Genomic DNA, 26,088 nt, shown 5'->3' on the forward strand with positions numbered 1-26,088 from the left:
CTCTAACCTTGAAAGGTTAGAAGTAGAAAAACAAATGGCAAGCCAAAAAGTGACTTGGAGGAGCAGATACAAGTGTCTGAGTAGGCATGGGCTCTTCAACTGTTAGAGAGACTGTGGAGGTGAGATATGGTAGAAACCTGAAAAATCATGAGTGGCACAGAGAAGATGCATAGCCATTGATTTTTTTCAACATTTCTTCTGAACAAAAAATGAGGGGATGTGCAATGTAACTGAAGTCTAAAAACCAAAGTGATTCTTTGCATAAGAGGCACCTGACAGAGTGTCAGGTTGAAAGAGTGACTGGATAAGTTCGTAGAAAAGGGACTTTTGAATGTTACTACATATATAGAAACTACTTGAAATAGCCAGAGCTGAAAACAGTGTGAGGTCATAGGGTTGCTGAAGGGCACTATCTTACTTTAGCACTGATGTTGGTGGCTGAACTTGGAGATGAAAGTGGTGACTTGTAGAAAAGTGTTTAACCTATTTTTCATTAAGTGTGTGTTACTCTGGGAATAATATTCTGGAACATTTGGAGTAATGGCCTTGGGCAGATTAATCAAACAAAAAAGCACTGAAGTAAAAATGTTCAAAAATGTGATGTCTAATGGTTTTGTCTTCATTCTGCCTTCACAGGAATCTCATGATCACGTTCTTTTGGATATTCCCGTCACTAGAGAGCAGATGAATCACTATCGAGCTGCAGCTGAAACTGCTCAAAGTGAACTTGCAGCACTTTCAGTGAAGTATGACTGTGCCCAGTCAGAGGTACATCTAAAAATAATTTCAAATCCTTCTCCAAGCCTGAGGATATTTTACAGTCACCTTATGTAGAGAATAGAAAGCTTGCAGAAAGTCTGAAACTTGCTTTGGCTTCAGAACTTTTGGGTTTTGTTTGTAGAATGTCTGTGTGATTTTTACTTTGCTTCCTTCTGTGATCAAGAACCTGATTAGAAGTCTGTATTTGGAAGATTTGAAGCAGTGGAGCTTTTTATCATCACCTAAGTGCAATATTTCTATATTTAACCTGACAATTAAATTGTGGTTGTATAAACACTTAGATAGTAATCTCTTCTTGCTAGAGAGTTAGGATCTAGCTGCTCATCTTAAAAAAATTTTATTCAAGTTATAGCTCCACCTCTACCACCACCAGTGAAAGCAGAGCAAATTTGTGTTTCTGCTAATGAGGTTGACTGTAGCTAGAGAGACTGAAGAACACATACTTTTCTAGTCTTCCTGCTGTGTAGATGGTGTTTCTCCGGAGAGGATTTATTAACGGATAAGTTTTAGAGCTGCATTATTTCCACAAGTAATTTTTTAAACATATAATTGGTTAAAATTGATTTGAAGTCAGCCTCGTGGGCAGTGGTCAGTTTTAAAATAGAGTAAAATTTGCCCTTAGAGGACATGAAATGCTTACATTTGTTCACATACAGAATTACAGGCATAAGGGTTCATTGGCTGAGGCTTAATTTGGTCAGTTGATCATGAAGTTACTGCAGGGTTCCCCTATATTTAACATTGATCCAGGACTGGTGCTGTAAATTTAAATTTTAAGAAGCCATACAGAATCTAATGTTCTCATACAAAGAATTTATTACTGGAAATGTTGAATGGCTTTTTTGCCAGAACATCTGACTGATTTATAGATTTTTCAAGACAGTGCTTGCAAAACCATAGTCAAAAAACCAGCTGTTCATGCTCTTGTTAATAAAGACCTTCATGACCCAGCTGAGGTCAGAGCCTTGTTCTGCTGAGTGCTCTGTAAAACTCACGACATGGGATTATTCTTGCTTTTTCTGCTATTGGAACTCACCACAAAGGCAACGGACAGACGAAAAAGTATCACATGGGGAGTTGAACCACAGTGAAATTTTAAGGTTATGAACACTCTAAGATACCGTGGCTTGGTCCAGCTGCCAAGCAAAGCAATGCTATTGTTCCTTCAGCTGCTCATTTCCTTCCCCACACGGCCCCACCCCTTGTGCCGGCACAGATGTATATGTACTTTTTATGGTGCGCTTTTGTGTCAATGCAATTGAAAAATAGTTCCTTTCCTTCTGAGTTGCTTTTTAGCCAGATCAGTTTCCCAATCTTATTTCACCTTGTAGCCATGTAAGTGCTTCTTCTAGCACAAAGAGGAGGGTGGAGAATGGAAATGAAGCCCACGAACCCAGGAAGAAGCCAAGCTGCTTTTCTTGAACTCAGTGCTGCTCCAGAGTGTCTGATAAACCAGCAGATAAAGGCACAGGCTTATTGAAGGCTGTGCTGCTGCTGCAAAGCTGATGCTTCTACCTGATTTCTTAGTGTTAGCCTTTGCTCTGTGATTCTCTTTCTCCTCTGTGAGACAAAAAGTGAACTATTGTCTATCAGTTGTTATTGGAGTTGTTTGTGGGGGAGCCAGACAAACATAGAGCTGGTGTGAGGGAGAGGACAGGCATGCATGGCTGGAAAAAGGAGAAGCAGGACCTCCCTTTTCCCAGGCAGTTGCTGGTCCATTGGCTCACCAGCCTCTTGAATTTCTCTGAGTATCTTGGATTTGGTTATACTGAAAGGCTCCTACAGAGATGTGAATTTCCCATTGTCCTGGATTGCAGTTTAATGTCTTAAATATTTTTGCCTTAAAATGTTTGCCACAATTTAGAAGTTCTACCATTCATCATGAAGAGCAGTTAATTCGCCTTAATTATTTGCCTGTTAGTTTTATGTGATAGGACAGAAGTCCTTCAGGCTGCATCTTGCTGCTTTTAATTGAAATTGTCAGGAAAGCTGAAACATGCTGTAATATTTCTTGAGACAAAAAAGTCTACTTTAAATTACTTGTTCCTAATTAAAAAAAAAAATAAAATTGTTTGCCTGGTGAGTATCCCTCAAGCACAGTCTCCTAGAGAAGCTTCTAGCAGAAATAGTTCAATGGATAATAGTATTTTTAACAAAAAGAGAGAGGAAAATCTACTGAACTCCATGAACTCTTGGAAAGCTCTAGCATCATCCCTGTAAGAGGTCTTTAACATTTGAGAGTGATTTTCCTCCTCCTACCCTTCCTTAAAAGGTTCTATTGCTGTTTCTGTGTAAATAGAACTACATTTAATTGCATTATCATACCCAAAAATCACTATTTGCCTAAGATGAGAAGAGGGTGCCTACCACGCAATGCTCCAAAAATTTACTTGCCTCTGAGCATGCCTCGAACCATCAAAAGGCCCCACAATTATACAGCAGGATACTTTGCTTTTACAACTCCCTGAAGCTCTAGATTATCTGTGGAATTGAGCACTAGATTTGGAAGCAGGCAGACAGCAGGCAAAAAAGAGGAGCTAGAGGTTTTAATAACTTCACTGCAATGCAGTACATAGGAGATATGAGTTAAGATTGTGCAGCAGAACTTAAGTTAGACTTTTCCTAAATTCTGAATTAGTAAATAAACTTATCCTCCTGTGAGATGTTATCTTGAAAAGCTGTATTTTGTTACCCAACAGTAGCTTTTTCCCCCTGCAAACCTCTTCCATTGCTATTTCCTAGTCATATGAAGGTAAAGTTGTGTCTCTCTACTCAGTCTTGTAGTGATATAAATGTGTTTCTTGTCACATTACTAAGATTTTAATACTGTCATGTTATTTCAGGCTGGGAAAACTATTCCTCATTAATTTTCTCCTTTTCTATCTATAGCTTCTTAAACTCAGGTCGAGCATGATCTCTAAAGAAGCTTCTTTTCAAGAGCTGAAGGCTGAAGCTGAAGGCTGTAAGGAAAACAATGCTAGACTGATGTCTCGCCTCCTGTCTTTGCAAACACAAATCCAGGAGGTGGAAGAAGAGCTGTCTGTGCTCACTGCTTCTAAAAACCAGGCTGAGCTGACAGCTCAGGTGGCACATAAGGAAAATTTAGAGCTGAAGGAGGAGCTTCATGAGAAAAACGCCAAACTTAAGTAAGAGTTGTGTGAGATAAGAAAAAACTTTTTTGCGGGGATGACGGAATGGTACAGTTGTCAATACAGAAAAATAAGTTGGTGATTGTCTTTATTGCAGTTCTGAATTCTGAGTGTGTGGAAGGTATTGGAATTTTGTTTTGAGTTGTTAGTCCATACATGGAGGTTTGAATGTTTTGTGCTTTGAAGGTGAAATGCATTAAACTTACAAAAAGATGGTATACTTTAACTGTACTGTTGTTAGTAGAGTGTATTAGAGCACTGATCTGTCAGTTCTACATAATTGCTCATGTTTTGAGCCTGTAGGATGGAGTCTCATAGCAAAATTGATTGGTATGAAAATATTCTGAACTCTTAAATTCCAAAATCTGTGTCAGTATTAATAGACATATAGACTTTTATAATGGATTTTTCTGCCCATTATCAGACTAATATTTGTGACTCTGTCAATACTGTCTAGTCAAGAGCAAGGTGAGTGTTTACCAGACACCTGTATTTCTCAAATCAGTGTTTTGCACAGCTCTACCGAGTGTTATGCGTTAGAAGTGAATAATTAAGGCATTTTTAAACTTAGAGAAAACCACTGCAGTGCACTTGTTTATTACCAGCTGATTTGCCAAAACCCTGCCTGGAGAGTGCAGTCTTACATAATGACTGTTAAGATTCTTTAAAATGCTATTTCTGGTAGGAAAAAATAAAAAAGAAAGAAGAGGAAGAAAAGGGGAGGAAAATCTCCTATCCTGTTTGCTTGCTTAACTCACTGTGAGAAAACTTCTGGAATACTGTGTTTCATACTCACCTTCCATTATAGGGATGCATCAGTTTTATGGGCATAAATCTCTGCAGTCACTCCCAGAGCAGTCCTGGCTGCTCTCTTTGCTGTACAACACTTGTATAATCAGGTTTGTTTGTGTTGATGCGTGGTGATGAGGACCAGGGGACTGCTCCAAGAGAGAAGTGAGCAAAATTTCCACCTCTACCAACCCAGCTCTGGTTCACTGTGCACCTGGAGTGTTCCACTGGGCTTCTGGCAAAAGGGAAGAGATACAGGGATAGTGAGTCTGCTCATTTGGAAGGAGCAAACATGTTGGATTGTGGGGGAGCCAGACAAACACAGGTGAATGTGCAGTGTTTGCTTCCAAAGCTTTTTGCTGTCCTCAGCTAATGGTGTCACTTCACAGTAACCAATGTGTTGACTCAGTGAACTTTCAGTCACTTGGTCTGGCCACCCTGGTAGTACTTGGCACATGACTTGTCCTAATTAGGTGTTCAAAGAAGGTTTGCACTGAAAACCACTAATGAAAGGGAAGAGCAAGCCAGCACACATGAAGTGCACATTTATGTTCTATACCTTGGGGATATAGTAAGAAATGTTTGGTGAATTCTATGATTGGCTTCCAGGATGTGCACCTCTCCTATTGAAAATGGTGCTTTTCTACTCGACATGTCTATTGCCATGGTATTTTCAGAGTGTGAACTGTCAAAAGCCTTTTTCTTCTTCTTTTTCCTTCTCTTTGCTCATTAGTTCTGAAGAGCTAGCAAAACTGTGAAAAAGCTGTGTTCTACTTTTTTGTACCTGCCTGCCTATTTTCTAGGTGCTCACACCTTTATGGCCCTACTGCAGGTAATTAGATTATTCATAAAGTTATCAAGTGAATGCTTTGTACTTCAGACTTTTTATTTTTAGCAACAGGCATGGTTTTGTGAGTGGATACCTCAATTCTTTAGAGCCACAAAACAGTTGTGGGGTTGGTGGTTAACCTTATATAATATTCTGCCATATAAGCATGCATATATGGCATGTCCGAGCCTAATACATTTTTACTTCTGACATATCCCTCCTCACAACAACAATTTAGCAATCATCTTATGGTTTAGTTTTGTTGGGGCTGCAGAGGAAAGGAAGGTGCCCAGAGGCAAGGAAGCTGTGAGGGACCTTATATTCTGAGGGACAGTGTCTACTGCAGAAGGCAGAGCTCTTTTGGCTCATGGTGTGTGCTATGCAGTACTACGTGGAACTACTCTCACAATGTCCAGAGCAGAATTGTAATAAAATTAATTTCAATAAAATGTTTGCTCTAGACACACATTTGGTTACATCTCAGGTCTTGATTTATTCTAGAGTGAGGAACTTACTTTAGGAAGAACCATGTTTTTAAATGGAAGCACAAAGCTTGTCTTGCAAATTTGCCACTACCAGTCTAGCATTTCTTGCACTCTACCACTAAGTACCTCACTTGTGGATATTACTGAGAGGTATTGGAGTTGACATTTGGATTACACTAGTGGTCATTCTGAGCTCTGTTTGGTGGGCTGGTTTTGCTAACCTGTTTCTTTTTAGTTTTTCACAAGGGATGTGTGTTTCAGCATCATGAGAAAGATTTTTTTCTGTTTCCTACTGAATCAGACTGTGGTGGTTCTTGTTTGCTGGACCCATCTTTGTCCCTGGCAAGGGAAAGAATGTAACCAGATTTCTGCTAATGAGCTAAACTCACTGTTAATTTATTTGGTTGGTTGTTCTTGTAGACTATTTACAAATTGACACCTGCTCTGAAGGCTGTGAACACGTGTCATGTCAGATATGCATTCGCATGATTGGCACCGGTTGAATGATGAAATTGCTGACTAAAAGCTCTCTTTTCTTCATAACTTTGTGGTAGCCCCTAGAAGCTGTCTTTTTAAATGCATCGCTTTCATGAGTAGTGCTTCAGAGTACTGTACAGGAAAGTAGTCTCCCATCTCTGCTTCTGCTGCTAAACTTCCTTTCACAGTTACTTTGAATGTCTTACACTTCCTTTGGTCCAGTTCTCTTTATTTGGAGTTTGTTAATCTTCCCTGTCAGCTTCTTTAGAGAGGGCATGTGAAGTGCCTTTCACATATTCTTGCTAATAGTTGATCACTCTCCCCTCCCCTTATTTTTTCTAAGCTTTTGCTTGCACTTTCCACTTGTAGTATCTTGAGGGCACTATTTATTCATGTCACTCGATTCTTGTGTTTTATTCACATTTTGTGCTGAGAAAGAGATTGGGATCATAAAATATTTTTCGAAGTGTTAATCAAAAATAAAGATGAAGAAATGTTTACATGTAAGGCAACAGCAGAAATTATATGTATTACATTACAGATATAGAGAAATAAATGTAACTTTTAAAATTCATTTGGTGGTATGCAGAAGCTAGAAATAGTCTTGGGACAATGTATTTTGCCTAGAATTTCTTTTCAGGGATCATTCATCCTAATGTGAGTATTTTTTTCTGACTGATTAGTAAATATTTGAATGAGTGTGAAGAAAACATGACTCAAGCTTCTAAAATCAGCAAAACCTATGAAGAGCTCCTTACAGATCTTTCTGGATTCTTGGACATAGACATCAGAGAAAAAGAGAAACCACAAGAACATTTAACGTCAAAGGTGATTGTGTAGGCAAATGCTTCTCTACAGTGATTTAATAGAAAAATATCTAGTTGTCACAGAAGTAAAGGAAATGATAGAGATCTTTGCATTTCATTACCGTTTGCAGACAGTGCTATCATTTAAAGACAGATTTTTTTTCATACTGGGCTAATTTTCAAAGGTGCTGAACACTAATAGGCCTCAGTGAACTCAGTCTGCTCTTATCTGTATAAATAATTTATCAGCCTGTAGTTCCCACATACAGCCCAGATAAGATACTTGGTTAAAAACTTTCCTTAAAACATTAACATGGGGGTTGACAGGAGATGTGTAAACTGCAGCACTATATCCTAACTCTTGAGCTGACATACCATTAAATACAAACATCTGAAATTGCATGCCCTAAAACGACTCTTACTCTGTCCTGTAATAAAATGCTGTAAATAACTTTGTAGTGTTTCTGAGACTTAATAAGAAGCATTTATTATTTCTCTTCAAAATACTTCTGAAGTTCCAAAAACTAAGCTTCCATTTAGGAAAAGAAAATAGTTTGTATATTCTTTTAATATCTATCAATGCTGCTGACCGACATTTTATTCTAATTTTATGCATTTCACTAATCTTCTGTCTGTTCTTTGATCTCTAATTTTCTTCACTTTGGAGCACAATAAGTATTTGGGAAAATTCTATTTCATTATGTTCATGTCATTGTAAGATTATGGTCTTAATAAATCAAGATTATCAAGGTATGTACCACAGTGAATGCATGCCCTCATAATATTACATACCACAAGCACATTGAAATTTTAACAGATGCTCTAAAAAAAGTTATCACACAAGATACACTCTTGCATGCTTTAATAATTAGTAAGTTAATAATAAGAGCTTTTAAAAACATATCTTCATGTCTTTTGACAATGTTGTAATAAATCTAGTTGGGAAATCTAATTTGTGCTGAAAGCTGTGCCTTAGGAAACCTTAGCAACTAGTTTTCCTGGGGTCTTGGCACATCTATTTAGTTTCTTTTCCACATTATGGTTTTATTTAAGACGAAATTGTTCTGTTTTAGTCTTAACAAATGTCTTGCCAGTAGGAATCAGAGTACATATTTTGCTCACTCTTTGAAGTGCCCACATTCATCTATTCCATTGATTTGAAATAGCATAGTGTACCAAAACAGTCCTAGAATCCTCCTGGAAAGGACTCCTTTTTCCAAGGTGTTGGCTGCTCATAATGGCAGCACAGCAGGTATTTGGCCCTGTCCTTGAATGTGTGTATGAAATATCACTTACTAACTCAAACCTCTCGTGCTTAAAAATTTTGAGCCTGAATTGAAGCTTTCTTGTTCCAAGTGAAAGGCACACATCTTAAAAAGGCTGCTGAAATGGTTTGATTTTCACACGAAGTAGCTGCATGGTCTGTTTCCTGCCCTGCTTCACGTCAAGCGGGGATATGCAGCAGCAGTAGCTCTCCACCTGTTTAATACATCATAAAGTCTGTGTGGGAGTAAATCTGAATCACATTATGCTAAGGTGGGGGTTTATAGTGAGAATATTATTCTATGATTTTAACTGTCCTTCTACTCTTTTCCTAAAGGAACAGTAGAGTACAATTTTAAGTCTGACCTAGAGGTTACCAGAAACACTAAGTCTTTAGTGGCATGCTTAGGAGTAGGTAAAACTGGGTTGAATATATTTCGTTGTTAAGAGCTTTTAAGAAGCTAGTCATATTTGATTTATTTCTCAAGGTCTCTGAAATATGTAAAGAAAATGTGACACTAAAAGACCAGCTCACTGCTCTTCAAGAAGCTGTGAATGTCCATGAGATTGAGTCTAAAGCTAACAGACAAACCATCATGAGACTAGTTTCAGAAGTGGCCAAGGAGCAGAAAAAGGCAGCAGGATACTACCAAGACATGGAAAAATTTAGTAAGGTACATAATTGCATGGCTTGTATGCTTTTCTGGTTTTCAAATGAAATTTCAAACTAATTTTCAATAGGAATTGCGTGAGAAAAAAATCCTTCTGAAAAAATTATGTTGATTAGGCCTTTTCCTAAAAAGGACATTTTCCTAAGGTTATTTTCAACTTCTTGAAAGTGAGATATGAAGATTAAATAATAACATTTGGTAAAATAGATCTGAGGCAGATGTAATGTCTTTCAATGCTGTTTGTGAATTTCTATTTTTTCTTTCTTCTCAGTGATGTAGCATTTGTGTTTGCAAAATCATATCAATGAAAATGTAAATGTAAAATGTAAACAATTGTTAATATTTGAGGCAAAAGCATGCAGTGGTGAAAAAGTGCTCTTTTCAATAATATTTATTTGGTACTGCAAGTTTCCTGAGAATTTTTCTACTCAGTTTTTCAAAAATTCTAATGAGAAATTGAAAGAAGTTGATAGAACACTATTCCTCCTCTTAAGGCACTGGACTTTAAAATGTCTTGGCTTCCATACACCCTAGATTATCTTTTCACTGCATTATAAATTTCATATATTTATTTCATAACCATTGGCTTGTACCCAAAAAGTTGTAGGCAGTAGGATGGCTCCTGCAGGAAAGCACTGTTTCACTGTTGGGAAGCCTTGCAGAAAATCTATGCAGCAGGAAGGATGGTCAGGTGAGAAATGTGAGTTAAGTTTTACGTCAAGTATTCACCAAATTCACCTAGCTATGATTTGGGAAGGAAAAGGACGTGATTTAAGGTTTGAATTCCTCCAGGAGAACTCCCCATTAAGAATTCGTGTATTTCAAAGGATAGAAGAACAAAGTACATTCCTGTAGCAATTTTCCTTATTGCTTTGCACTTTGAGTGACATCTGTGGAAAGGAAGCAGTTTAGTGAAGCCAGAATGAAGATTTCCTGCAGGTGAAACAGTGGTTAAAGCTGATGGCTAGAATGTGAGAAAATAAGAGAAGAAACTTAGACTGCCAAATATTTATCTGAGTTGTGTGTCATTGAGTTTGTAGGAATTTTTAACATAAAGGCAACCTTGTACAAGTGAGTTTTCTGAAGTAATACAGCATTTTCCCCACCCTTGGCATTCCTTTTTTCCTGAAAAAAAGGCACCCACCATACACTTTAAAGGATATAGTGTTCTGATTTGGTTGTAAGCAAAATACTTGGGAGATGAGAAATAGCTGGCAGCGTGCTCTGGAGAAGAAAGAATTTGTGGGGAAGATAAATGTAAGTACCACAAGGGTCATAAATTTTCCTTACTGCTGAAAATAGTTCTTACCAAGCTGTGTACAATTTTCTAAGACCTAATGGAACTGAGAGAGAACCTGCACCAAAAACTTAAACAGGTCCTTTTCGAGAACATTTTGTTTCCGTGGTTCACTTCAAACACAGGTGTGTGAGGAAGAACAGAGTGTAGTTTACTCAGTAAGCCAGAATCAGGAGGTGTTTTAAACCAAGATCAGGGCTCCATTTTTGGCTTGTTTTTTAAGTTTGCTTTAACTGCCAAAACATTTAGCAAGTTGAGCTAGTTTTCTGAAAAGTATTTTCCTATCATTATTTTGCATGTGCCAAATGCATAATTTATTTAACCAATTTTACAGAAATATCTTTCTAAATGATTAGCATTGCCTTTGAAAAGTCCCATCTGCATAGAGGCTGCAGATTCCTCCAGTGCAATTTCAGTTTAGTGTCTTATGTTTGCAGACACTGAGTAAATCTGTTGAGAAGGTTTTGTGTTCACAAAAGCATATGAAGACGTTCAGTATTCAAAGAGAAAGTAAAAAACAGAAAATGCTTTAAGTCCTCACATGTAAAATGTGAGGTGTGGGATCCCCTGTTCCCCTGATGGGTGTCTGACTTGGTTACAGGAGGGGCACCAGTGGCATAAAGTCAGTCTGAGTTTGCCATGTAATTCATGCCGCATAGTTTAAGCACATGAATGGAGTTGCATGTGTTGTGACACGTTCTTCTGCCAAGATGAGAAGCACAAGTCTACACTGTTCCTGTGCCAAAAGACTCATACTTGGCTGTGTATTTCTGGGCTAATTAATGGAATTGCCTGTATCTGAATTTACCCAGCAAAGGCTGCATACAAGTGACTCCTGCTTACATGTGCCTACAGCCCTCAGGGCCAAACATTTTGGCCATCTTCAGTACTACAGATCGAGATGGCAGCCCAATTCCTCCAATTTTCTCTTAAAATTCTCCCTAAGAGTATAGAGACCATCACAATGTTCTGTCAGTCAAATCACCCCCAAGATTTGGCCACCACACTGGTCCCTGCCACCCCTCTGAATAACTGCCTGTTTTGATTGCCAGGTAGTTCTCCACTGTCATTCCTTAGGACTGCTATGAATTCCTTCTCTTGATCAGGTGCTTTTCTTTATGTCTCAGGAGGAAGTAGCTGTCCGTATTCAAAAATTCTTACTGAATAAAACGAAAACCAGTTAATTATATTTTAAGGTATACATATTCAAAATATTCTTTAGCATGCTTGATACTTGAGTATTTGTTGCAGTTAGCTGGGCTTCATGTGAGAAACATTAACAAGTGAACAATGATTTTATCTGTTCTCTCAGTCTCACTGCATGACAGTATCACACAGAAAAGAGTAAAACCCCATAATTCTTGAAACTAATAAAAGTAAAAAAGTAATTCAAGAAGCTGTTTTTTTCTAATCTATTATTTTTATTTCTGAATAACTTCTTCTATTTATTTCTGAATTTTTCATGTTTATGATAGAATATTGCAAGATTTTGCTTCTGGAAATCTGTAAATACTGTGCACACCTTTATTATGGCTGCATTGAATATCAAATTTGCATTTGATGAAAAAAGAGCTTTTAAATCCTGCCCAGATTTCTATACTGAGAATCAGAATACCCAAAATTTTTGTGTTTCCAGTTAGTGATTACTGATTGTGATAATCACATTTAGAGAATTATAACATTCTTTGAGAGTGTCTGTAGGTCCTCTAAAATGTCTTACTCTAACCAAGCTTCTTTTTAATATTTTATAAATTCTCCTATGGTATTTATCTAAGGTATAAAAGAGGATGCATACATTCTTCCAGATTAATTTAAAAACAGCATTGCCGCAGATGAATCACAAGAACTAGTAAACTGTCTTGTCGTGTTTCACATCTTTGCTGATGATTCAGACTGGAACTATTTGTGATTTCCCTCTGAAGTGCTATTTTAAACATCTGTTTTGCAAAGATACGCGCAGTGCAAAATCCTTAAAGAACATACTTGAATGTGAGCAAGCAATTTTAATTAATACAAATATATCTGTATGTACTAATGATGCAAAATTAACCAAGAAAATACTCCTCGGTATTCAATATTGGCTTATATTGTTACGTTAATGAAAAAATAAATCAGAGTAGCTTCTAATCAATATAAACTTATTAAAATAAATACATTCTATGAAAAAAGTTAATTAAAACCTGAAAACAGTATTTAAGGAATTTGACTGAACTTGAAAAACATGGCTGCATTTCAAATATACCCAAATACTTAGATTGTAGGAGAGACAGCCAAATGATTTTAGGTTTTTCTTGTCTTAACAGATAAATGCAGGAATGAGTTTCTCAGAACCTGGATTTTTGGTTTTGTTTATAAGGTGTCATTAAGAAAATACATATTAGAGACAGGCTTCAGCAGGCGTCACAGATATTTCCAGGCTGAATCATTTGAGAAGACAGGAGATAAGAGCAAACTAGTTTACAATCCTTACGGTGTAACAATAATAACTGGAGGTGCAGCTGGTGTAAGAATTCACCTGGAAAATACTTGCGTTCTCTTTAATACCTTCTTATTACTGTTAATGTTATGTGGGCTCTTTTCTGTATATGTGGGTGTAGTTGACTTCAGTCCATTGAGACCATGCTGCTGATTGGGGTGTTGGTATTAGTAGAATCAAGGAATTATTTAGGTTCAGAAAGACCCATAAGTTCATGGAGTCTAACTGTTAACCCAGCACGGCCAAACCCACCCTTAAACCATGTCCCTAAGCACCCAGTCTACAAGTCTTTTAGATACCTCTGGGGATGGTGACTCCACCACTTCCCTGGGCAGCCTGTTCCAGTGCTTAATAGCCCTTTTGATGAAGAACTTTTTCCTCATATCCAATCTAAACCTCCTCTGCCACAATTCAAGGCCATTTCCTGTGTTTCTTAACTGGGAGAAGAACCCAACCCTCACCTGGCTCCAGCCTCCTTTCAGGCAGTTGTGGAGGGTGATAAGATCTCCCTTGAGCCTCCTTCAGATTAAACACCCCCAGCTCCCTCAGCTGCTCCTCATCAGACTTGTGCTCCAGACCCTCCACCAGCTCCATTGCCCTTCTCTGGACACCAGAGCACCTCAATGTCCTTCCTGAACTGAGGGTCCCAGAACTGATCACAGCCCTCGAGGTGTGGCCTCACCAGTGCCGAGCACAGGGGGACAATCCCTGCCCTGCTCCTGCTGGCCACACCATTGCTGATCCAGGCCAGATGCCATCGGCCTTCTTGGCCACCTGGGCACAGCTGGCTCGTGTTCAGCTGCTGTCAACCAGCACCCCCTGCTCCTCTTCTGCCAGGCAGTTTCCCAGCCACTGTTTTGTGGCTTGTATTTCCTTGTTTTATACCTTGATCTTTTGAATAAACTATGTTTGTTTTCAGCTGTTCACAGTTTAGCAAGAGGATGATTAGGTAAGCTCCTTGGTACTGGCAAACTGTTTTAGCACTGCCTTTCTGAAAGGAAAAATACACACTGCTGAAAACTGTAATTGAAATAAATGACTCTTTATTCTTTGCTGTAATTACCATAATGTCGTTCTGAGCACAGGTGGGAATTTGCTATTAATAGGACTTGTCTAGAATAAAAAAGAGAAATTGGCAAGGGATCAGGCCAACATTTGTTTCTGAAACAATTCTAAAATTACTTCAGAACGGTGTAATAACAAATAATTTCCTAAATGACAAGGGTTGTTTTTATTGATGTTTTTGCATGTTTGCTTTTTCACAGCTATTAAAAATTTTAGTATTTTTAGTATCATATTTTTATATTTTATTTTTAAAGGTGTCCTTTTTTTTGACCACCCTCCCTGCTGATCTGCACAAAAGCTCCCAGATTTACTGCTTGATTGGCAGGTATTCCATTAATACAAATGACATACTATACTCCATGGTAAGCACACACAGACCCTGAGAGACCCTTAAGTAATCACCATATTCATAACTGCTCCAGGAACAGCTCTTTAACTCCAGTGTGCACAATCTTGACTCATATGAGTCCATTTACTGAGCCTCTACTTACAACTGAGAGCTCCAGAAGGATCCAATCCCTCTCTGTAAATATTCCATCCTCTATAGTAATTTTGTGTCATGGATGAAATATTGTTCTTTCCTTTTGTGTCCTGTGTGAAATAATATTCTTTTGCATTTGTTCTTACCAATCAGAAAGTGTCCTGAGATATGAAGACTTAGTCTTTGCTGTACTTTAGTTGGTCTTGCCGCAAATATTTTTCTTGTATATGTATGTGTAAGCGCTCTTAGTATTGGTATTGTGGGGAAAGGAGAGACACACAATACTTTATTTCTTAATGTTTAGAAGGTTATTTTTCTTTATTTCTTCTGTCATCATTTGTTTTGGTGTCATGGGTCGGGATGCACAGTTCTTTCTGTTTGCTCTGACCTGTTAGGTCAATATTTATATACAACTGATATACATACATATGCATTGGTTATATTTTATTCCTTCCCAACCAAGCCTTGATTTGTCTGGTCCCTCACTTCTCATTTCTGTGAATAAATAATCTCAGGAATTTTTGTCACATTCAGATAAGATGATCTCAGAGATCATGTCTTATCACTACATCCAGGGAGATTGTGTCTATTGTTTTGGTTCAGCTCTGAACTGTCAGGCATTTGGAGTTGATCATCACTGCAGGTTCCTTCCAACTGAAATATTCTATTCTATCATATCCTTACCCCTCTCAGTTGTAGTACATTGGTTTTATTTGTGATACATCTTTCTTGTGGCTTGTTTTTCCAGTCATATGGATGGAAAAGTAAGATTTCGATAGTTTTGCAATAAAAAATTTGGTTTCATTCACCTGAAATTTTTATTTATGTATTCCTTTTTGCAAACAAATATAAGAGGTTAGTGTTTAGTGTGATTACAGCAGACTTCAGGTTTTCATCAATTTCAGTGGCAGTTCCCCTATAAGACCCTGATGTTGAGCAAATATGAGGAATATGGATCCTAGTTTCTCTGTCTGCAGTACCTGTTCCTGAGTTATTCCTTAATCTGTGTGCGATGGAAAGGGTTTATAACTAATTTTAAAAATCTCATTTAATTTTTCATGTACTTTAGGATCTTGACACTGCTATGATAAAGAGACAAAGTTTGGAGATGGAGATCAGAAACCTCCAGGAGAAACTGACTGTAAACCAGAAAGCTTTGGACAACTCAAAGCAGGAACTGCACAATCTGAAAAAATCTTCCAGGGAGTTGGATGCAAGCTTGAAGAGTAGCAGAGAAGAGGCCAGGACTGCTCAGAGCTCTTTGGAGGCTTTTAAGGAAGAAATTGCTACCCTGCTCAGCTGTGGATCTGCAATAGTTAAACCTTCTGAGAAGACCATTTTGGAGAGGATCCAAGAAATAAATTGCAAAGAGGAGAATAAAGATATAGTAAGTCAGCAACTACGGCACTTGCCCAATGTGTGCATTTATTCTCTTTGGGTTCTGTTTCATGTTATTCATCTGGTAGAGTGTTGATTCTTTCTGCTTAGGTTTTGAAATTACAGAAACCTTTAATTTTGTTGTCTATTGATTGAAGGTAATAGGGGAGAAGCATTTATGTTTCACTAAGCAAGATGAGTTCAGAAATTAAATTAGTAATAGATGCTGTTAAGAAGAGAGGACTTGGAATAGTCTTTCAGTTACAACATTGAAATTTGATTTCTGTGCCGGCAGACATCAAAGGTGGCTCTTTGGTTGCTGTGATTTAGTGAAATCTGTGAATGACTATGGATTTGCTGCTGCAATGGTGACTTCAAGAACTGACTTCTTTCTCAAAGCAGATATAATTGATGAGTTGCCACAGGCAACTTCTTTCCCTCTAATCCTCAAAACCTGCGCCTAAAAATAAAGATGTGTTTTTACATTTACAGCTAAACATTATTCAGCATGAAAAGAAGGTAAAAGGAAGGCGCTGGCTTGAGGCATTTGGGCTAGTAGTGTTTGCAAAGGTGTGTTTGAATGCATAGATAGAGAAGGGGCAGTTCAGGAGGCAAAAGAGTCAGAATGCAGCCTGACCAGTGAGGCATGTCCTGACACTGCACTGAAGTTTCTCACTTGCTTACTTACAATTTATTAATTTTGTCAGTGAGGACTATTTATCTAATTAAATGTCACACACTAAATCAAAAGCTGCTTTCAGTGAGCCACTGAAAGCCAGCTTTAATATTCTTGCCAGATTTTGAAATTCTAGTATCTCGTGCTGATGTGATAGTTTTTAATGACAGCAAGTTGTTTTGTATTCTGTCCAAGGTTGGAAAGAGCTCTTGAAAATATCCTGTGCATTTTGGTGAAGTATTTAAGAAAAACAAACCTGAAACCCCATGCCATTTGCCTTCTTGCCTACCTGGGCACACTGTTGGCTCAGTTTTAGCCAGCTGTTGACCAGCACCCCCACATCCTTTTCCACTATGCAGCAGCTTCCCAGCCACTCTGTCCAGAGTGTAGCAATGTTGTGACCCAAGGGCAGCAACTGGCACTTTGCCTTGTTGAACTTCATACATTGGCATCATCCCATTCATCCAGCCTGCCCAGATCCCTCTGCAGAGCCCTCCTACCCTCCAGCAGGTCCACACTCCGACCCTATTTTGTATCATGTGTAAAATGGTTGTAGTTTGGAATTATCCAGTAGTTGCATGAAAACAAAAAGCAGCAAGGGGGTTTTTAATTTTGCAGGCTGCCTGATCAAGCTCCATGAGTCATAGGAATAAGACACTGTGGAGGCCAGAACTGCAGGTCCAAAAATGCAGGCTTTGTAAGATGATGGATCAGGCATGGGTGGGTAACAAGGGTGCAACCTTGAGTTAGGAAATGCCTGCCTTGTGGGTTGTCCCAAAGCCAGGGATGAGTTACACCAGAATGCCCCAGGATGATAAAATGACAGCTTCTGCTCTGCTTCTGTGGTATAGTCCTTCACTTTCTTGTGTTTATGGATCTTTGAAGCCTCTAAAACCCCCTTGCAGCCACTCTGCAGCCTGGTAAAGGGGCTCTATGTTCTCTGGCAGCAGCACATCTCTGGGGGGAACAAGTTATTGGAACCCTCGTTCCTGCTGGGTGATGTGAGTTAAAAAAAATAGAAAATATGCTTGTGGGTTCTTGCAGATTTATTATTGTTTAGTGTTGTCTACTAATGAGCAGCAGTAATTTCTCAGTGTTTTTTAGGCAAGTTGGGGACAAGCTGTTTGTCTTTAATTGTGGTTTGAGTTGGAAAACTTTCACTGCCATTAAAATTACTGAGAGCTCTGTGTACTTACTCTTCATTTTATTAACAGGAACCAACAAGATGAGTAAAATGAAGAGCTTGCTTGGAGATGAGTGTCTGAAAACTGAGTTACAAATGCAATATAATTAATTAAGTAACCAAATAATTATATGACAATAAGAAGAAGACAGAGGGAAAAAAGCAACTTCATTTGTAGAACTGCCTTTCAGTATTTGGTAGTAGTGTAACCAGATACTTTTAAGCATTTAATTTATAAATAGTTTACAACTTAAAATTCATTACATTACATGCAGGTGTTGTAAAGTTAATAGTGAAGAATTAGATTTTTTTTCCAGAATTATTCTAGTTGCTTGCTTTGAGATTTTATCCCTTTTGGGATAAAAAAATCCCCAAAATTTTGTCCTTGGGCTCTGGCTAGATTACAGAAATTATTATTACAATTTTTTTTAACGCACAATCTTTTAAACAATGCGTGAGAGTTACCAATTGGGAAACACTTGTCTGAGACTTAATTACCCATATCAACATTCTCCCCTACATGCTGCATGTATTTTCTAAATAACTTCTATGCCTTTTCTAATCAACTCCTCAATAAAATAGTGATTTCTTTGGCTTATTTAAAGGAATGATAGCTGACTGCCAGGTATTGGTGCTGTGCCCACATATGTGGAAATTTTGTGTCTGAATGAATATATTTTTTTAAATATATAGCAGTATCTTTTAATAATTTGACTCATCTTATTTGTAATATCTGCTGTTCCCTTTTGGGTGTCTCCACTTCTGCAATTTTTTGCTAGTGAGTACAGATTTTTTTTTTTTTTAATTTTAAATGCATATATTTTAAAGATAGAAATTTTACCCTATTTTTAATAATTTATTGATTTATCTTTCATATCTTTTTAGCATTTCCCACCTAACCCCATGTACTTTGTTGGTTTGCTTGCTCCCTAGATGGTATCTCAGCTTGAAACAAAATTAGCTAAATTGACTAAAGCTTTGGAAAATCAAACCAGATTGTACCATGAAGTCCTGGAGAGGAGCAGAAAAGCTGAAAAATGTTCTGAGAATTTCCACGATCAACTGAAGCACTTGCAAGAGGAATTGTTAACTGGAGACCTGATGCAAGACAGCTGGAAGCTTGAGAAACAAAAAGTAGTTGCACACATTATTTACTTTTGAATAGAAGTCACTAAAGGAAGAGACACAGCTCATTATTTTGCTTTGGTCTTCTGGAGCACTGCAAGTAATGCGAATTAGCAAAGTCAGACATCATGTAGGGAGTAATAATACCTTTTCTTTGACCAACAACTGCAGCTGGAAGAGTAAAGCTAAGCTTTTGAGTTCCACGTCCATTTCTGTGAAACAAAGCAAACAAACAACCACAAAAACACCCTCAAAATGCACCAAGTAAAAAAACCTCCCAAAATCAAAGTACACCCCAAAACCAGCTTAAAAGAAGCCCCTGTCAATATCCCATCAGAAGTCCTTCAATTATTCTCTGATCTCATAATTTCTCTCATCTCTATGTCTTTCTCTAAAACATCATCTGGTCTGCAGTCTCTGAAGATCTTGTAGGCTTTGATTCTTTTACATTATTAGACAGTCATGGCTACTAGGATTTTTTTTCTAATTGTATGAATGAACACACTGTTAGTCTTTAACTCATTCACATACCAAAGAGTTTGAAAAATTACACAGTACCTGGAAGGTCAAACACTACAGCTAAGAAAAACAAAGTTGTAGCTTGTTGCCAGGCCAGGATTAATGCTTAGAAGGATCAACAATTTTGTGCTATTTGTTTTGACTTAGAATGTGATAAAACAAGTTTTTTGAATGAAGCATCCATCACACTGGGAGAAAACCAGAAAAAGGAGCTGTTTCTTCTGCTCTGCTTCCTTTGTGGATAACATGTGGGCCTAGATTCTTAAATTATTCTCTAGATTTTGCTGCAATGAAGAGATTTTTTTTGTGATTTTTTTTTCATCAATGAATAACTGTAGTGCTTTCTTCTTGTGCTGCTGTTTTAATTTTTTTGAATCAGAAGTATCATGACACAAAAAGATATTCTTGCTAATGAGCAAATGGTGAAACTGTTTTTTTTTTATTATTATTATTTATTTTGCTGTTTTTTTGCAAAGATCATGCTTTGCACCAGAAGTAAGAGGAAACAAAGGGAAGCAGTTCTTAGTGAGAAGGAGGCTTTCGGATTTTGCAAGAAAAGCTAATGAGAGCCAGAGATTAAAGTAATTTTTAAAGAGCTATTAGGGCAGGACAAAAGGAAAAATTGAATAATGTTTGATATCTGTATGTGTTCACATCAGTAAACCAGATGACATGCAATTAATATAACCTTTAAAGCAATTTGTAAACCAGTAACCTAAACCAATAAACTAGTAACAAAATAAGTGTTGACTAAAGAAAGAGATGTGGAGAATTTGCAGTTATGTCAGGAGTGTGTCCAATTGCACCCTTTCAGTGTATTATTTCTTGCAGTATACTTTGCTACATTAGTTTGTTGGCTGCCACTATAGTGGAGATTGCTTTTTAATTGTACTTCTAATGACTTTTAATGAAGTTTTGTCATTCTTCTGCCCACTTTTCTACATCTTAGTATCTGAAATTTCTGGAGCAACTTAATGAGAAGATGAAGTTGGATAGTCTAGCAGCAGAGGTGGGATTTGATATGACTATGGATGTGATTCTGGCCCGGGTGGAGCAGTTGGTGAAACTGGAAGGGGATGCGGTGGTTGAGAACAAGACGGTGGCATACAGCCTCAGAAGGAAGGTATGCAAAAAAGACATACCATTCCAAGATAAACATATGGCTGTATTTCTGTAGTGGCTTGCTAGAGGCAGCAGATGGTGTATGTGCAAGGAATTTCAAATATGATATAAAAAAGGAGATAGTGAATGTTTGCAAATTGTGCAAAAAAACTGCATATTGAAATAACTAAATCCACCAGTCAGTTGAACGTGGTACTTGCTTTTCACAAGTTCTTAAGAAAAAACCTATGAAGTTATGGATGTTTATACCTGTATATTTGTCTACTTTTTAATACACATTTCTAGTTCTATAAACAACTGCCATAAATATTTAAATCTAAAGGGATCTGCCAAGGAGGGAGGCGCATTACACAAACTTCTCTAGAAACTAGTAGGGTGCTGGTTGTATTTCACCAAGAATTGCAACATTTCCAACAAGAACTGTTCCTTCATTCAATTGTTCCTACAGGAACAAGTCTGTTCAAATTTAGTCAAACAACTAAACTCTAACATTCTGTTATGTCATAGAGAAATCTTTTGGGTTTAGGCTTGTCAGACTGGTATAGAGCTGGGAATTGCATCTGTTTAAGGTTTAAGAAATAGAGAAGCACAATTAATTGGTAATACAAGGAGTATCAATTTATAAAATATATATATATTGATACTTCTTCACAAAGTTTTCAAGAGGAGAAGGAGTTCAGGCTATAGATGCAACATGAGGATTAAATTCGCAATTATGTAATACCATGGTCTTTCACATTTATTTTTTCAAATTTCCTTGTGTTTGGATATCAAGTTGAAGGCTCAGAAAGAAAAACTTGAAAGCAAAGAGCTGCACATGAACCTTCTGCGGCAGAAAATAACGCAGCTGGAAGAAGAGAAGCAAGTAAGGGCTGCTTTAGCTGTGGAAAGGGATGAGGCCAATCTCACTGTCAAAAAGTTACATAAGATGATAGAGAGGCTACAGAAGCAGCTTGATCTGGCAAGGGAAACCAATACTGATCTCAAAGCCAAGCTGTCTGAAACCAGTGAACTTAAGGTGAGTTAAAAGATTACATTTTTGCTTCTATCCATTTTTCTATTCCAATTGGATACAGCTGGACTTCATTTAAAATAAATGTTTTTATGGAGAACTGCTCTAATCGAGGTAGCAAAAGCAAGTATATTACAATGTTTTGGGTATTTTTACAATTTGTCTTGATGTGCTATGTAGCACCTGCAAAGCACAATGTAAATTTTTGGTCTAGTAGAGGAAAATTTCCTTTCTTTCCTGTTGGCATGACTGTCATGTATTTTCCCATGCGTTGCTCACAGAAGGTCTATTCTGATAGGTATGAGGGGAATATACCAGGCAAGATTCTAAATTTTAATTGTTTCTATGTTTCGTTGCATTGCAGTAGTAAGAAATTACCTGCTTTTACTTAGATGAGTACAAGTAGTTTGCAGCCAGTGATAGCTTGCCACCACTAGGAGAAAGGAAGATTGATTTTACGTGACTTTGTGTCTTGTGGCTGATGGAGTGAAATAGTGAAACTATGCACGTGTTCCCACTGAACCATTTTTACCAGCGAAACATTTGGCAACTCTTTTTTAGTACTATTTTTCCAGGGGCTGGAAGAGAGTGAACCCTCACTGTGGATTTTTTTTTCTGTCCAGATACCTCTTTTTACAAAACCTGTAGAGAATTAACTGTCTTTGAAGGAAAAGTCTTTTTGTTACTTGTGTTGAAATAGCCCAGTCTCCTTAAACAACTTTTCAGTTCACATGTACACGTGATGATTCAATGAAGAGCCCAAAAGAAACCACACTAAAGTGCTTTTTCATGATCACGCCTGATATTTTTATTATTTGCTCAAGTTAGATTAAAAAGTATGACAAATTTAACAATTCCTTATCTTATTGCAGATCAAAACGTTGGAGCAGAACAGAACAATAGAGGAACTCAGTAAGTCTCAAGACAAATTGGAAAGAATGAAAGAAAAAGCTGAGAAACAACTTAAGTCTGCCAAATCAGAACTTCTTTTAAAGGAGCGTAAAGCTACTGAAGAGAAAGAAAAAACGAAAAATATGTTAGAAGCAGTTACCAGTGAGATGAAGGTGCTTAAAACAACCCTTGCAGAACTAGCAAAAAGAGAGAGACAGGTAGGTATATAGGTGTTTGACAAGTGCTAGGTGTCCCTTAGAGTGTAGGAAAATGGTAGAGGTGGAGCAGCTATCCAGCTGTGCTTTAAACTGTTCCAAACATTATGAAACAAGGAAATTTTACCCCATATTTGTGAGCCACAGTGACAGTTGTGATTGCAAAGCTATTCTGAAAGTTAAGTTTTGCAAGAGAATAATAAATACAGGCATTGTTTATTTTGCTTATCACAAAATATTACATCACCTTTTAGAGAAGTATTAAAATGCTGTAAAAATCCTAGTATCTCTCTTAAGGTGTGTCTTTTTCCAGATGTCTTTGGTATAAAACTTGACCACTTCTCATTTGTTTCCTTTTGTTTCTCACACATCCATCTCTTGCACTTTCTCCTTGTCAGTTGTAAGAGATTCACCAAGACTAAGTGATAGGATGAAAGGAAGCAGCCTCAAGTAATGCTGGGGAGCAGAGGGGATTTAGATTGGATATTAGGGAAAATTTGTTCACCAAATGGGTAGTCAGGCATTGGAATAAGTTGCTCAGGGGAGTGGTTGAGTCACCAGTCCTAAAGGTATTTAAAAACCACCTAGACATGGTTTCGTGATGGACTTGGGAATGCAGGTTAGGAGGTGGACTTGATAATCTTAAAAGTCTTTTCCAACCTAACTGATTCAATCAACCTGTGTTACTGTTTATAGGCCATAAATTCAAAGAACATTGGAAAATACAAGAAACAACTGCCCCCTCCCCCAAATTTAATATTGAATGTAATTATTTTGGATCAATTTGTGACATATAACTTTGTTAAAATTTAGATCAGAAAAGTTTTTGCGGATTTTCAAAAAATTGTGAAATATGTATGTTATTGCCCTGCATGTTGTGTTTTTTAGCAGTGTTATAGACGGCATAATTGTTGAAAGCAAATGGGATGTTTCTTAAAAGTAAAAAAATCTTAATTTTAAATTTATTTCAACTGCTCAGAACTTCATTAGATTTTCCAGCTAAAAATTTTATGGTATATGTTGGCCTTAATGATGACTCTGGATGAAATTTAAGAATGCTATTTCAGAAAATTAGTCTAGATTTTTTTTTTAATTTATTTATTTACATGGAGAGAAGACCAACAACCTGGGCATCTTTTCCTGGAAACCTTTAGCACTGTTTTCTTTTATAACAAAGGTTAGAAATTTGTCAGGAGGATTTAATTTCTTCATACATCTCATGAGGAAACAAAGCATCTGGCAGAGAGAAGAAGATATTTATTATATGCAGGAAATAATTCAGTGGAGACATATATTGAGTGTTTTGCTAAAAGCACATAAATCTTGACATTTTACTATCTGAATCCAAGGGGTTTCCAACCACTTAAATATTGTTGCAATATTCTTTGGACTTTTCTTTTTGTTTTCTTTCTCTTGGAACAAGACCCCTTCTACTTTCTTGTAGTTACAGTGTGAAAATAAAATATAACATCTGCTTTTTGCTTCCTCAAAAGCAAAATTTATCTTGGGTTAATGCTCTAAGTTGCATTAATTTCCTGGTTTTTACTTCTGATAATTTCACTCTCCGAATGGAAGGTGCAAAGGAAATTTAGCAGGAGTGTTGTTGTCTGCAGCATATCTTTGTGTTTGGGTCTTTAGTGATGGTTATCCTTTATTATTTCTCTACTTCACCTGAAGGCTGGATCTCTGCAGAGAGCTGCCTTGATCTTTCAGTGTAAAGTCTGTATGGAAACCAATTCCAGCTTTGCTGCCTCCTTATTCTGTCTGTGATCCAGATGTTTTTAAAAAGAATTTTAGCTTCTGCTAAGTAGTACTTGCCTAATATCCTTCCAGAGCCCTGCATCCGTGACCTCCTGAACTACTGCAGAAGATAATACACGGAAAATCTGGGGTTTTTGTGTAACGTTGTTCCAACATTTGATCTAAGACATCACACTGCCTTGGTAATACAAATAGCTAGGGCTGAATTCTCAAATCACAGAATCATGGAATGGGTTGCACTGGAAGGGACCGTAAAGATAATCTAGTTCCACACACCTGCCACACATAGAGACACCTTCCACTAGACCAGATTGCCCAAAACCCTATTCAGCCTGGCCTTGAACTCTTCCAGGGATGAGGAGTGCATCACAACTTCCCTAGGCAAATCTGTTCCAGTGTGTCACCACCCTCCCAGTAAAGAATTTCTTCCTAATATCTAATCTAAAGATCTCCTTTTTTAGTTTAAAACCCTTCCCTCTTTTCCTATGGCTACATGCCTGTGTAAAGTGTTGCTCTCCCATTTTTTTATAACCCCCATTAAGTACTGGAAGGCTATTACAAGGTCTCTCTGGAGCCTTCTCCTCTCCAGGCTGAACAACCCCAGCTCTCCCAGCCTGACTTCACAGAAGTTCTTCAGCCTTCTGATCACCTCTGTAGCCCTCCTGGGAGCTGCTCTAACAGGTCCATGTCTGTCTGTTGCTGAGGATTCCAGATCTCAGCTCTGTTCTGTATTTGTTTCCATATTTGTGTTTCTGTACTGACGGCAGCTCCTCAGGGTTTGAAACAAACTGCCTTTGGCAAAATCTTGGAAGCTGAGTCCTTGTCATCAGGAAAGCTGCAATCCCCTTTCCTCACAGACTCTAAACTGCTTTAACATTCTGCCCAGTTGGAGACATTGCAGGACTATTTCCTCCTTATCCTTAGCTCTTGGAATGACTGGTGGGGTGAGGGTGCTGCCACACCTGAACATTAGTCCAGTTTATTGATGATTTTGTGGCATTCTGAGTCTCTTTCATGCTTAGGAATGGAGATTGGCATTAAAATAGAGATTAAGAAAAGCATATTTCCTGAAATAGTAACATTTTCCTCTTTTATGTGTTGATGATAAGAGGTATTAAGGCATTTTTCATTTTGGCTGTGTAATTTATTGTCTGTTCAAGAGTCCTTGAATTTTGACTGATAATGATCCATATTGTGAGTTGAGAAGAGTAAATCAGCAGTGATGACAACTACTTGTGGATATCAGTCCATTTAGAACAGCAGAGAGAAAGCTGGTGTCTTTAATTAATTTACCAAATACTATTCCTATGACATTTTCAGCAGCTATGCACAGAAGAAAAACAAGTATTTTCCTAAGCTGCATCTTGAATTTGGGCTGTATCCTGATTCAAACCAAATTCAGACAGGAGGATGTGCCAAAACCTTCAATCTCTCTTCTAACTTCCTCCTTTCTTTTTTCTCAAGAAAGTGCAGGGTGGAGGGGAGTGGTGGTAGACAGTGGTAAAGGACAAGCACCTTAGCCTGTACTCTGGGATGTGCCCACCAGAGTTTCCAGCTTGTACAGTTTGTGGTCATCAGGGTGAAGCAAAAGTGTGTTTTTCTCATTTTTGCAGCTGAGTCAGCAGTGAAGATATGCCTG

The 26,088-nt window shown here is 37.7% G+C and overlaps 1 protein-coding gene across 2 annotated transcripts in view; it reads left to right on the forward strand.

The window, feature by feature from the left end:
- Positions 1-26,088, forward strand: part of LOC136359136 (coiled-coil domain-containing protein 170-like) — a 46,650-nt gene that overhangs the window by 18,896 nt on the left and 1,666 nt on the right. For both annotated transcript variants that reach the window (XM_066315488.1, XM_066315489.1), the window contains 9 exons: positions 637-768; positions 3,670-3,926; positions 7,193-7,337; positions 9,067-9,252; positions 15,638-15,955; positions 18,738-18,938; positions 20,398-20,571; positions 21,346-21,588; positions 22,455-22,691. In XM_066315488.1, the coding sequence (XP_066171585.1) occupies positions 637-768; positions 3,670-3,926; positions 7,193-7,337; positions 9,067-9,252; positions 15,638-15,955; positions 18,738-18,938; positions 20,398-20,571; positions 21,346-21,588; positions 22,455-22,691 (1,893 nt within the window). The remainder of the gene's footprint in view (positions 1-636; positions 769-3,669; positions 3,927-7,192; positions 7,338-9,066; positions 9,253-15,637; positions 15,956-18,737; positions 18,939-20,397; positions 20,572-21,345; positions 21,589-22,454; positions 22,692-26,088) is intronic.

The sequence above is a fragment of the Sylvia atricapilla genome, chromosome 3, assembly GCF_009819655.1.
Source record: "Sylvia atricapilla isolate bSylAtr1 chromosome 3, bSylAtr1.pri, whole genome shotgun sequence".
NCBI classification, from domain to species: Eukaryota; Metazoa; Chordata; class Aves; order Passeriformes; family Sylviidae; genus Sylvia; species Sylvia atricapilla.